The sequence below is a fragment of the Columba livia genome, chromosome 3, assembly GCF_036013475.1.
Source record: "Columba livia isolate bColLiv1 breed racing homer chromosome 3, bColLiv1.pat.W.v2, whole genome shotgun sequence".
Lineage (NCBI taxonomy): Eukaryota > Metazoa > Chordata > Aves > Columbiformes > Columbidae > Columba > Columba livia.
Window position 1 is genome coordinate 44,258,406 of NC_088604.1, and position 14,323 is coordinate 44,272,728.

The window sequence follows — 14,323 nt, forward strand, 5'->3', positions numbered from 1 at the left end:
GACTTTTAACGCCCTAAAAACTCGCCGTCCGGCGAGCTCGGGCCCCTCGGGCGAAGGGGAGACGAGAGGCGGGAGCGCTTCTGTTTCGCCGGCCGCCTGAGAAGCCCGGTGGCCGGAGAAGCGGGCGGGCAGCGGCGGCGGGGCTTGACGTTGCGGGGAGCCTGGAGCGGCGTCCGCGGAGGAAGCTGGTTTCTGCTCCTTTAAAGGGCGCTGTGCAGCGCTCCCAACGGGAGGCGTACCTCCCTCCTTCTTTCCCTCCCTCTATCCCTCCCCCACTTCTCCCTCCTTCTCTCCCTCCCTCCGTCGCTCGGCCGCCGCTTGCCGCCGTTGTCAGTGGTGCCCGGACGCCGGCTGCACCGCAGCCCGGGCAGTCCCCGGCGTCCTGCCACCGCCCTTCCTCCCCCCGCCTCCGCCTTCCTCTCCCTCCCCGCTTCCCCGCCCGCAGCTCAAGGTAGGAGGATGTCCCGGGATCGCCGGCCGGCCGCCACGGCCGGAGGGGTTGCATGAAAGTGAGGGGCTGCGGGGGTGGGCAGAGGGCTGGCGGCGAGTAATGCACCGTAGCCGCGTTGTGCCGAGAGCTGCACACCACGATGTCTTTTGGCCAGGTGTCTCCATGCAAAAGCAGGCGCTGAGCTGGCGGACCCGAGCACTGCTGGGATGGCCGGCTCCTGCCGCCCGGGTCTGCCCCTCCTATGAGGCAGGCAAACCTGTCGCCTTCCTCTCTTCCACCCCACGTTGCTCCACACCGTCAGAGCCGCCGCTGTTCCCATGCTGGGGATGGAAGGGTGGGAAGCGGGGGCGATAGAGCAGAGCAGCCCCCAGATGCCCCCGGCCGGCTCCCGCGGTAGCCCGCAGCCGCTACCACAACGCTAGCGATGCTCGCAGGTCGAGCTCTGGGCGGCCGAGTCGGCATCCTTGAGGATATCCCCCCTAACCCTCATGGGGTAGCCAAGGTGGGAAACGGTCTCTAACTTCGCTAGAGTTGTGGGTGGATAACAGGATCCGCTTCCGTGAGGTCTCCTTCTGCCCCTTCCCGACCCACACCGTACGGTGCAGCCAGCCCCTCTTTCAGCTTGTCGGCAGTCCTGTTATTTATTTCTGAACAAATTCAGCATTCTTTGGGAGAGCTAACCCAGCCAGGGCGCTGGCACTCTCTGTGTAAAGCAAGAGACATTCCTGCCTATGGAGTGGAGGCATGATTGCAAGAGCCGTGTGCGCACTGGAAAGGAATGAATACATTATAATGAAAACCTCTCTTCATGTTTTCCTTAGAAGCTTTTGGGACAGTAGAGCATGAAAAGTATTAAACATCCTCCTTCTCTTCCCAAAATATTTCACAGCTTCCCCGACCCCATAGCAAACTGAAGGGACAAGAGGCTGATCTGTAGATAATGTTATAAATGTTTGTTCTTGCTGCTTAAAACCTGATGGGAAAGTGCATTGCTGTGATACCCAAAAGTGCCTGGACAACTAAGTCTGTTGCATACTCATTTTGTTAATTAGAATGCATGTCTTCCCACTGGCTAAAAATTAGTTACCATCTTAAAATGTCATTAGTCATAGATGCAGCAGAAACTTGATTGTAAATTTAGGCTGAGCTAATAACAGAGAGAGGAGAACCCATGGGTTTTATAGTTGTTGGGAGTAAAGTGCAACTGGGCCACAATGTGTTTTTACATGATTATATCAACATTCATTTGAATACTTTGTGAGATGTTTAAAAAGGGTGGACTGTGTTACTGCTTTGTCAGCAAGGCTTTAATATTTGTTTGTAGAGATTTGGAGAGGCTGGTCAGGTGTTGCAGTAAGATATGGCTCTCCTCACACCAGATTGCAACAGCAGGAGGACTGTGATGGCATGCGAATCTGAAGTGTTTGCATGGATTTGCCGAAAAACGTCCAAGAAACAAAGCTTTGTGGACCATATGTTGTATACACACTAAAATTATATCAGTTGTTGTTGAGAGATGACAAAACAGTAGATTGGGTGGTATAAAAATCTTATCATAGGTACATAGAGACACAGCTATGACCTGAAAATGAAAGCCATTTCGTTTTTAAAGTAATAGGATAAAACTATATATCCCAGTAGGTGGCAGCTAGCTGAAACTGGGTTAACTTTTATTATGATAACGACACATGAAAATGTGATCAGAAGGAAAAAGTGCCTGATATAATAAGGTAATCAGGTTCACATATCTCCCCTTCCGAAATGAAACATTATGTACATGAGATCACTATTTATACTTGACACATACCTAAAGAATTTAGTAGTCTTTTATTACCCAGAGAAGATTTAAAGGCCTTAGGCTGCCTATTCTCCCATCGCTGCCTACAGCTGGAATACAATTTTTCATATCAGATTCACATGAACATTGTCCTTGTGTATTAGAGATGTGTTACCACCATTTCTATGATAGATTACCAAAATGTAAAATGAATCAAGACATATAGGCAAAGAATTGTAGATTTCCCAGTTGCTGATCACTGTAGTGTGAAGTGCAGTTTCATAAAGACTTCAACAGTGATGACAAGCCCCCTAAACACAAGACCAGTATCTGCAGCATAACACTTTATTAGGAATTTCCAACCTTTGAATTGTATGTCTCACAGGGAAAGAAATATGAAAGGCGTTAAGAACATTTACCTGCTTTCATATTGAAATTCTGGAGGATGGACAGAAGTACATTTTTAAAGGTTACCCTTCCTTTTCCTTGCCTCCTTCGAAGGAGAAATTAAGCTAAAGTCCAATTAACAGAAAAGGAGTCTAGGGTGGTGAAGTCAGAGGCCTTGTTTAATTGTATAGCCTATAAGTGGACTTTAGTCACTAAATATCTAGTGAGTTCTAAACATCTGATGTTTTGCAAGATTTACTTTTTAATAAGGAACTGATATTCCAGAGAAAATAATTCTGAATTAACTATGCTTTTCCTTCAAGGTGGGAGCTAGGGTTTGACAGAAGCGGGGGAAGATTGTTAACACAACATTAGGTGATGTGTGATAGCAGATAAGGAGAGTGGTACTCTTCCAACCCATAAAATGCCATAGAATAGCTAGCCAGCTAACATAATGGAGGGTATAATATCTCTTTAAAGAAGCCGATAACACATTTTAATTTCCTTTCCGTGCTGTGAAATGACTGGAGGGAAAAGAAAAAAAAAGGGCGTCTTGACACCCGGAGTGGCGGGTGGCGTGGGCGCGGCGGGCCGGGAGCGCTCTCCGTGGTGCTGAAGGGGCCGCGCCGGCCTCTGTCCGCGGTGCTGAGTCCGCAGCCGGCGGTGGCGGGATGTTCCCACGGGGGCGGGGTGGAGGGAGTGGGGGGACACCACGAAACTTGGCCTGAGTCTTAGGCAGGCGACCAGGGACTGCAGTGTGGGCTGCTGAATATTTAATATTTGTTAACAGGAATTAATCACAAGTTGTTTTGTGTTTCCAGATATTGTGTAAACGCCTCTGTGAGTTAGGAGCCTTGTTGGGCTTAGATTACAGGTAGCTGTATTTTTTTTTCCAAGAGACCTTAGAAAATCAGATTGTTAACAAGAGTTACTTTGCCCAAAGTTATGTCTTATTTACTACGCTAAAGCTGACAATGAATATTATATTTTTGAATGTGCTTACGGAAACTAAATTTTAAAAGAGAAAGAAGAAAAAGCCAGTTTAGACAGGAAGCTACATCTGAGCATTCACTACTAAAAATATCTAAAAATACCTAGTGTCCTTTATTTCAACAACATCAAGGGAAAGAGGAGGAAAAGGACCTTACAGTGTTCACGTGGGTCGGTTTTATTTCTCCTTGGACTAAGATAAAGTATGAACCAGTAGACCAGAATAAACGAAATAGCAAATACAAGAAAGAGCATCTCTCCGCATTTTTCCTGGGAGATATTCTAAGTGTGAACTGAAGGAGTCGCTAGATATCCTTGCTTTTAACACTAGGTGTTCTTTTTAAAGTGCTCCAATAGTCAAATCGTCTGATTGAATTCCTTGCTAGACTGCAGAACTAGCCATTCATGATACTTATTTTTGACGCTGCAGTTATGCCTCCATCTTAAAGAAAAAAAAAAATCAATCATGTTTAATAATCCCTTCTCAGAATGTACGTTTCTTTTCATCAGCATTTTACAGTGTTTTAAGTAAATGCGTGCAGAAGAAATCAGTAAGCCATAATGATAAAAAGTTACCGTGAATTGGTAACACTTTTAGGGATACAGAGCACCAACATTACAGGTTATAATTTAAATGCTGCTGTTACTTTTTTAAATGTCCACAATACACAGATGTTATTTAAGAATAAACCGTAACTCACCTCTGCCATGCTCTACTTCTGGTATTTCCACAGAGTGTTCTCATTAGCTTGGCATCATCAGTATCTATTTCTGTAAAGTCAGGTTTATTCTGTGTTCATCTGTATGTATCTGTGGGGGAAGTCTCTCAGTGATATTTTCTTTAGTAATAAAAGCCAGGGAGGGAGATAAAGGAGACAAAAGATGTCTGTAGGCGGACTTTAGAATAAAATGAATTCATTTTCCTGGTGGGGAATCTAGGAATTGTCTTTTAATATTTGTAATAAAGCTTAAGCAGGTTCAGCAAAATCTTCACTTAGCGTGCAAAGTCTGACAGTCCTGGTTCAATGTATTTTAATGGATATAGGCACATAACTAAATGTATTTCCAAGGAAAATTTGAAGTAGTCCACAGAGTGAGTTTATCTTTTTTGGAACACATGGTCAAAAGACAGAAGTCTGGGGCTGCATTTGCAGATATAAACTCAGTATCCCGTTATTAAACTGGGAAGTCCTACTGTTCTCGCTGAGGACTGCAAAATGACAAACTACATAGATCTCTCTGTACAAGAAGGAAGAGCAAAGGAAAAGAAAGCAGAATGCAAAATAAGGGAGTGGCAGAATAAAGTGCAAAGCATAAGGTAATAAATCCCCAAGTTACTGTCTTTTAAGCAACATTGAAATTTCATGCAAGTTGAATGAAACATGTCCGTGCATTCAACAAGGCTGTTCTAGCGCTGCCGATTCCTGTTTACCTTACAGAAGCAGGCTGGTGCTCCGTAATCACCTGTTCCGGAGCAAGTTCCTGAGGACAGTCAGTATACAAGCCATAGCGTGTACCCTATTTCATTCATTTTAACGTAAGTCAGTGAATGTAAATATCAAGTGTGGTTTTTTTTCTTCTTTTTTTTTTTTTTTTTTTAAGCCTAAACGTTACTGTGATAACCTGCATGACTTTATTGTCAGCCTCCTCTTTCACAACTCTAAAGCTAAGTGATTTCGACCCAGGCAGTCAGCTATTAAAATGCATGAATTGATTTTTACACAACCTATTCCCTTCTCCCCTATAGCCCCCTCCTCACTCGCTACAGATCCTTATAGCTATTGTTCAGAACAATTGAAATACTAATAACAATTAGAAGCGTGTAAACAAAACCGAGCTGCTTTTTTTTCTTTTTTTTTTTTTTTCTCCTCTCCCCTCCGACAACGCTAGGCGATCAGATCGGTTGCATAATAGAAATTGGGAAGGCTGTCTGGCAGGCAGCCTTAAGAAGAGAAGAGCTATCTCAATTTCTCTCACTTAATCTTGGCTTCGCGTCAGAAGCTGTGCAGCAGTGCAGTAGAATGGGAGCACGGCAAAAGCTTCGCCAGTAAAACGGCTGGTGCTCACTGACTCTCGCTATGTGGCGATACCTCAGCGATTTCCCGAGCTGGATTACCTACTGATTTTCCTCCTTTCTTGCCTCCCAGGTTTACTCGGCTGGACATTGTGTGTGTTTGGATCTCTCAAGGATTCTCCCCCGACTAACATGGATGTCCCACCATTCCTTGCAGTTGAAGGTTGCTCCTTGGCGCAGTGAATGAAGAACATGCAGGGATTGCTAATGGGTTTGGGAAGCGTAGACTCTCTCCTCTCTCTGTGACCATGCCGTGATCGCGTCTGAGGGCCATCAGTTTACGTATCCTCGTTCTCACCCTACCGGGAAACCTGACGGCTTAGAAGGGGGAAGTGAGGCAGCGCGTGTGTGCATAGAAACATCATGAAGATTATTTCCCCTATTCTAACTAATTCAGTCTTCAGATGCATCGTTAGACTCCTTCTTTGCTTACTGTGGATTGGATATTCTCAAGGAACCACACATGTATTAAGATTTGGTAAGATTTCCCGAGACTTTTTTCATTGTGCATTTAAGCTGGAATGCGATATTCGTAGGATTGACTCAGAAGAGGGTGCTGGGGGAGAGCTGGGACGTGGTATCGGAGTCAGGCACATAAGTCCCTCTTAATTTTGCATCCGGAGGGATGAATTGATGTGTGTTTTTTTCTGTCGCTGCAGCTCATTGTAGCCCTAGTAACGGCATGATGATGATGATAATTATAATAACAATAGAGAGAAAAATGACTGGCAAACGCTTTTGCCTAAGGCTCTGCGCAGCTTGCGTTCTTTCCTCGAAATGTACCTTTTTTGTTTCCATAGTAGTGGAAAGCTTGGCTAATACGGTGCTCGTTCAGTTAACTAGTCAACTAGTTAACTAACCTGTCAACTAGTTGTTAAGTTTCTGCCGCCCGTCTCTGATCCACCCGAGCCGATCCCGTGTGGGCTCGAAGCTGCGATTTGAGACCTTTAGGCTGTTTTCTCTTGAAGCGTCAGCCTAGTTGCTTGCCACTTCAGTGGCGTGTAGGGTTAGAGAAGAGATGATGTATGTCTTGAGCGGTGGCCATGAAAAGAGCCTTTGCGATACGTTTCGAAACCACAGCTTTTCTATGCGAGGAAAGTTGTACGAGTTCCCCACTCCCCCTGCTCCCGAAAACAAAACAAACAAACAAAAAGAGAGATAGAAAAGTCATAGATCAGAATGAAATTTCAAGGAGAGCAGAATACTTTGCAGTTTAAAGACTATCCCAGATGGACCACGAAACTCATCTTAACAGCTCTGCCTGTGGATGCGCGCCTGTGTACGTGTGTATACGGAAGCAAGTGAAGGGGGAATTTTCAGCCACTGCAACCCCTGTAGAAGTTTCACAGTGAGGAAGGGCAGGACGCAGAGGAAAGTCAACTGCGCGTCCGAAGGGGGCTGTGCGATCCGGGAGAGTCCTCCGGGTCGAACCGCCGTGGGAGCCCCGCACCCGCGCCCTGCCGGCCGCCCGGGCAGCGCGGGCGGAGCGCAGCGCCCCGCGGGTGATCCGCGGCGGGTAGCGGAGGAGGGGGCAGGCGAACAGCTGGTTCCCCAGACAAGCGGCAACCTCTGTGCCTACGACAGCATGGGTAGAGGGAGAAGACACGGATCTCCCGCATTCGTGCTAGCCGCGGTAAGCTGGCAGCAGCCGCTATATCCCTTTCTATAGGGCACTGAAAGCTCTCGTCTTCGCCTGGGAGTAGTGGCTCGGTTTGTGTCTTTGTTTAAATTCCCCCGCTCGCACACACTTTTATGTGGAGGGGCAGGTGGATAATGATTAAAAAGTCACCAAGTTGTTCCCGATCTCGTGTGCTGAATTCCTAGTAGTACTTATTTTCTGCTTCCGTGTAGTCTAAAGGTGGTGCTTAAGGCACGTTGCTCTTAGCAACCGTCTTCAGGAATGCTTGTTTCTTTGGACATGGCTAAACGGGTCCGTATATCACTGCGGGGTTTATTTTGCATTCAGTATGATCCATAATCATGACCATGAGATTAGTACCACAACGCGGGGTTCATAGCCGGTGCCAAGGGCCGGTCTCTATGAGTCTGAATTACTTTCAAGGGTAGATCTCTAAACAAACATTTTCCTGGCCACATCATTAGCAGGAGGTGAGCTTTCCTCCTCTAGATTATCATTCTCTCTGAATTGTTAGTCTGGTGTACCTACAGGGCCCTGGAGAGTAGTATTTTGATAATGATTAGAATAATAAATGATCTCGAGACTGAAGGGTGGTGCAGCAGGACTTTGACGCCTGTGACATGGTCGCACATACATGTATTTGTCCAGGCTAACTTCCCTTCGCAACTGTCTCCTGGTCACACAGGTGTCTAACGGGTTGTGCTCACTCCACTCTTTGTAGCAGCCAAGTATGAGTCCGCTTCTGCATCACGACATGTTTTTGTTTGTCTTTCAAAAGAATTGTCGCCAACCCATCTCTGAGGGTTAGAAGTAGGTAGCAAGCGGTTAGTTAGTTTATTTCAGTGTGGAAAATGTTAGATGGAAGAGAGAGTGAGGAAGGCTTTTGCCGTGCTCAACCGACCTTGTCTGGATTTAGCCTAGTCCAAGTGTGGAGTGACTCTGTCTCTAACCGCGAGAGAACTCCGGCTGCTTCCCCAGAGACTGACACCTCTGCCTCTGTGTACGGCATGGCGGGGAGGAGGGAAGGAGCAGGGAGTGAGCTGTCGAAAAGCTTTGGTTGTTTCTGAGAGGGGAGTTCCCCACCGCCTCCTCCGAGTTTCTGTGCTATTTGTCCCTTCGGGATATCCTTGCGACCAGGAGAACGGGATGAGGTACTTTCCCGTAGTGTCCTTCCCGAGGAGATGCGAGAGCTGAGGAGATTCCCTGCAGAAGGCAGCCAGCCAGCCCCCGCTCTTCTTCCTCAGCCAGCAGCGCTATGGCAACAGGGGAGAGCTTGAAGCCTGCCAGAGCTCCAGCCCCCTCATTCCTCCTGTGCAAATTAACCACCATGGATTCGCATTGTCCTTCCCACGGCTTCTCTCATTGTTGGGACTAGCCAGCGTGTCCTTTCTCTCTCTTTTTCTCGCTCTCAAGCTACCTCTTAGCAACTACGCAGGAAGTCGAGCCGCCTGGGTTATCTGTCAGATGCGGGGGCTTATTTTTGCCTGCACCTTATGGAGCAAACATGGGGAGTGACTGGTGCGATGACATAATTCCCTCCCTGGCAGCAATCACTCAGGCACCTGGACACCCACCTGCGGCTGTTGCTGCTGCTGGAGTAGGGGAATGTGGTATTTGGGCGTCACTACCAGTCAACCTTCCTAAATAACACTGTGCTTCATGGAGCGTCTGGCAAGCCTCTTTCTCCTGCCCTTTCTGAACAGCTTCCCATAAGTAAGCCCAGGAAACGCTGACGGTGAGGCTTGTGTCCATGATACTCCAGGATTTCAACTGTTAAGAGTCCTAAACCCTTGCTACAGATGAAAGGACAGCTCCCAGCTTGACGAGGGAGAAAAGCAGCAGCCCAGTATTTGTCTCTCTGCTGTACTAAGTGTGATGGAAACCTTTTCCTTATCACTTGGCACCGTACAAAAGCCAAAATACGTGACCGCCGGCAGATCCATTCCGTTATCGGGGATCACGTTTCGTACCTTTCCGATTCACTGCTTCTGTGTAAGAGCAGACGCAGGCCAAGGGCTCCCCAGAAACACCGGGTAACTCGGCAGATCGGCAGACGAGCCACATCTCCGCCCCAGACCGCTGGGCACTGCGGGCGGCCCGGGGCCGGCCTCAGCCTCCACCTTTTCATAAGGGCCCTCGCTTCTGCTTTCCCTGGGGGTATCCCAGCACTTAACCCTGAAAGACTGAATTATCAAGCCATTAAGGGCTGTTAACCGCCAGGAACGGCTTACCTGTGTTGCCAGAAACTCGCCCCTTCACCTTACCCAAAGCAGTAAGAGCCCAGGCTGTTTAAAGCCCCTCTTACCTATTTCTACGTGGGGCATGAATATCAGCTCTTTGAAATCTGGATAATTCTGAATCACCTCCTTTATTTAAATTGCCCCTTTCGGGCCTTGTTTCTGCTGCCGTGAGCAATTGTCTTTCCTATAGCAGAGGTGTGAAGAGGGGCCTGTGACTGGAAGGTGAAAGCGGTTTAATCATTGCATTTTCTCATTCCCTCTCAGGTAACTTATTAGTCATGAAAGGGTGGTGGGAAGACTGAAAATCTCCACCGTAGGAGGCCCACTGGCCTGATAAGTGTTTCCCCACTTTGTGCAACATATATATATATTTTCAGCACAATCAGAAAGAAGGGCAAAGAAAAGCAGAGGCCCGTGTCTGTAGTCTCCACTTTTTGTTGCTTTGGAGTTGCCTGACTTCAGACAGATGGAAAAGGGAGCTGAATGTTGTAGGTTACAATGAATCATAAGGGGAAGCAGGGGGATCTTATTCCGAATAAAACCAAAGGAAAGGCAAGAGAGAGGGCTGGAAACACTTTTCAAGGAAAGGACAGTTTCTCACCAGAAACATTTTCTACTACAGTACTACAGACTTTTTTTCTTCTTCTCTTCCCTAAAAAAAACCACACCGAAGTTTTACAAAACCCAGCACCTTCCCGGAGCCGCCCCTCGCTCCCCCCCCCCCCCCAATAGCAAAACAAAACTATATACAATCATGTAACCCAAAGAGGGGAATTACTATACGGGGGAGGTTTGCTCCTTGAAGGATTAGCGCGGGTTTCATCTGAAATTCTTCTTTAACTGAGCTCCTCTGTTTGAGTTTATCTCCATGTAACTGCTTTTATAAGATCAAGAGCCACAAAAACACACAAGGGGCCACCTCACTGGATTCACTGCTTGTGCAGGGACTAGTGGGTGTCGAAGCACAAGTTTCTGGGCTCCAGGTGACCATTTTGACATAGTAGTGTTTAAAACAAGCGAAGTTATGGAACAGCAGTGAAACAGTGCAAAAGGGTATGAGACAGGAGCTCAAGTGAAAAATACCTGCTGGGTAATCATGTCGAGTTTTCCTAGAGTGGACCTGCATTAGCTCTCCTGGATGTGAACTTTCCTTTGGATTTTGCACTGACACCCGTTTAATGGAAGGAGGTAACCTTTCTGCTCGTATTTAAGAGAAAAATGAGAAAATATACGGTTATATCTGGTTCTAGTGGGGAAGGTAGTCTGCCTTCTGATCAAGAGTGCGATGGAAATCTGCAAAATAAACACCTGTTGTGGCAGCCCCCAGAGGTCCGTGGCTTTGCAGTTCCAGTATTTAGAGCCAATGAAAATTTTACTGCCAAGGACGAGAAGCTTTCGATATGTGTTAACATTCACACGAAGAGGAGTTCAAAACCAGTTTTATAAACAACAGCAGAAATCTTTGAAAAAAGCGTAAGGTTAAGAGCCTCGGGAAGGCAGCAAGGAGGTGAGAAGCATTGTTATTGACTGGTCTAGATTAAACAGCACAGAGGAAGATTTCAATTTGATAACGTCACAGCCCTTCCTGTTTTTCTTTGCTGCTTCTGCTGACAATTTTGTAAGGTAATTAAATTGGCTGATTGAAGTCACAGTGGTCATGGGGCGATAAAGACCATTTGGATTTAATGGAATTTAGAAACAACGGTGCGCTGCACACAACTCTTACAGAACGAGAATTTTAATGACTCATTCAGGGTGCTGACTACATAGAACGTCCTGGACGAGTTTAATTGAAAGGGCAAAGGAGATTAGCTGTATACAGTCTTTATTGCACTAGATAGGGGAATTAGAATGATCCTTTTAAAAGACTCATTATTGCATTATCAAGATTTAATGTAGGTTAAGAAAGCTTTCATCCGTGTGGGCTTTCTGGAATATCCCCAGATCCTTTCACCAGTGTTTGGAACACCAACAGCCTTGTAAAAGGATTTTCACACAATTGTCTGATAGATTGGATGCTGAGAGGTATAACTCGCTTCTTACTGACTGCTACATGTCTTTTGAAGTGATGCAAAGTTCAAGTAATACCTCCAATTTAAATGTGTTTGCTAAATGAATTGGTTTCTGTCACCGGAGATAAGAAACCAGAGCAAAAGAGATTTTTCTAAACTCAAATATCAGAGATTTTTGTTGTTGTTGTTGTTGTTATTTTACACAAGAGAAAATCCCCTCGATTTAGAAAAAAAATGAACTAAATGTTTTGTAGTCATTGCAAATAATAGCAGGTCTTTGTCCTCTACTTAATATATTTACCTTGTCTCTTTCTGAGTTTTAACCTTCATCCTCTTTAATCTCTTCCAGAAGAGCAATTACTAGAAGTTCTGTCAATAATGCAAAAGAGAAACTAGAAGGTGCCTTATTTCCATACTGCTCAATCTGCAAGGCAAATTGTTGTTTCCCGAATAAGCTTTTTATAATGTTATGCCGCAATGTATACTGGAAGTGTAGATTACACAATATGATAACATAATACTATTATGCTGTCCCATCTGAATTAGAATATAGAGAATCAAAGACCACTATCATATTAATGCTTATAATTTTGTGCTTTCACCCTCTGAATCTCTTGGCTTCCTTATTGTACAGTAATAATAGTCTTAGATTTATATAGTGTCTTCAATTTAAACAGACAAAGCTTTCAGTAATGATCATTATTCCAATTACTGGAGCTCAGCCAGCTCTGGATAAACTGGATGGTATTGTAATACTATGTAAAACAGTAAACAGAAGTTCAAAAGTGTATTATTGATTCCTTAGAAGGTGATTATTAACAAGTTAAAAACACCAAGTTTTGTTGTTGTTGTTGTTTGTTTGTTGTTTGTTGTTTGTTTGTTTTTTCTTTGGACAAAAATTAGGAGTGACCCATGGGTGCGGTGCTTAAGACTGCTGTTTTTACATTTCCTGCAAAGATACACTTGGCTTGAAATTTGCAAGTGATTTGGATCATCCTGGATTCAGATTTTCTTGAACATTATTCTTGTGTAGTCTTTCCAAAATACTATTGAAATAGAGTAACTCCTAGGAATGTGTTTGGTAGCTTTGTTTGATGTATCTTTCAGATGAAATACACATTCTTAGATTATATATTATTAAAGTGTTTCCATTTCTAGGTGTTTCTGCCTGGGGTAAAGAAAAACAGTTTCTTTGCTAGTATTGTGGCTGGTGTCTACAGTAGGGGTAGTTTAAGGCAGAGCTACACTGTAGTCCTTAGATAACAATGTTTGTCCTTAGATAACAATGTTTTGTTATCAATGCATCAGAAGGTTAATTGGCTCTTACAGAACTTCATCTTTATATTCAGGGAAATATATTCATTCACATTAGCTGCATGTCTGTTTTATTGTATTTGTATTTCCACTCCCAAACCCTTTGAAAACTATTTTTTCAACAAAATGGGTATCTGGATTTGAAAGTCAGTTTAACTAGCAATGTTGAAAATATCTGTCAATATTTCAGCGTGAAACCCCTCCCAATTGTTAGAGTCACTAATTCTTATGTTAGACTTGGTAACACTCTGACAGGAGAGCAGTCCAGGGAGACCTTACTTACTATGCTGTCAGGAACTGTTGTTCAGGAGACTTGATGAGATTTTAAATTCAATATATGATGGCTTTGATATCTTCTTTTCTTCTATCTTAATATTTTACTAGGTGTCTTTGATGTTTCCTAATTATATAAACACTCCATCTGATTTCAGTGTGTGTAGCGGAATCTTAAAGAACTAAATGATCCATACAGATATATAGAAAAGGAAATATTGCTTTATGGGAGCATAAAATAATTTTGAAAGAACAATGCTTTTTTTTTTTTCTTTTTTTCTTTTTTTTTTCCTTTTTTTTTTTACTTTTCCACCTTGAATGATTTGATCCCTTCCCTCACTTCTTTTTTTTTTTTTTTTTTTAATAGCTGAAATTGTAAATGATTACTTACCCATCTGAAAGAAGAATGTATGTTTGGATGTTGTTTTTCTGGTCTTTTTTGGAAAGTCTTTGCTTTTCTAACTTTCTGGAAAACTGCATGAAAAAAATTTAAAAAAACCTGAAAGGCCTCATCTCTGCCTAAAAACTAAACTTCTAGTCCAAGCCAAGTCAGGCTTCTCCTGCAGCATTTGGAGACTGAAGGAGGCAGAGGGATTAGACAAGATTAGCTTAATCTGGATAATTCTCATATGGCAGAAGTTAGGCTAGATGTACTGTGCCTCTCACGGCATCAGCAATATGGAGGAAGTGGATTGAGTAGGGATTTTTTTCTCTCCAGGTTTTGAGTTTTATTACCACACACTGAACTCAAATTACTGGGAAGGAATTTGAAAGGGAATGTAAATATGTTAATGGTTCAACAGCTTCTTCCTGATATTAAAATACAGAAAATTCTGAAACAGAAGCTGCTTACTCACTCTGCTAAAACTCAACAGCAAATGAGTGATGTTTTTTTTCACAGCAGATAATCATAAGCAGTCCTGTAAATAAGGCTTGTTTGTGAACATATGTATTTAAGTGATTACTTACTCTACAGAAGTTTATTGAGTAAGGTTTATTAAGCTTGCGTCAAAAGATGCAGACCTTCTTCAGCTTTGGAAGGGTGTGCCATCTTCACATTTAGCTCTTTCTGTATCTCCAGTGAAATACTTCAAATTAAGTGTCATATTTCTCTGAATATAAAAATAACTGTGACTTTAAAGTGTTTTTTTGTCATAACTGACACT

The 14,323-nt window shown here is 44.1% G+C and overlaps 1 protein-coding gene across 13 annotated transcripts in view; it reads left to right on the forward strand.

Moving 5' to 3' along the window:
• Positions 1 to 276: 276 nt before the first annotated feature.
• The window catches only part of GRIK2 (glutamate ionotropic receptor kainate type subunit 2), a 382,225-nt gene continuing 368,178 nt past the window's right edge, over positions 277 to 14,323 (forward strand). For 2 of the 13 annotated variants that reach the window (XR_010471027.1, XM_065055287.1), the window contains exons 1-2: positions 279 to 451; positions 5,753 to 6,157. Coding sequence is in view for 11 of the 13 variants with exons in the window: in XM_065055287.1 (XP_064911359.1) it covers positions 6,043 to 6,157 (115 nt within the window). In the remaining 2 variants the exon portion in view is untranslated. 13 annotated transcript variants of the gene reach the window in all.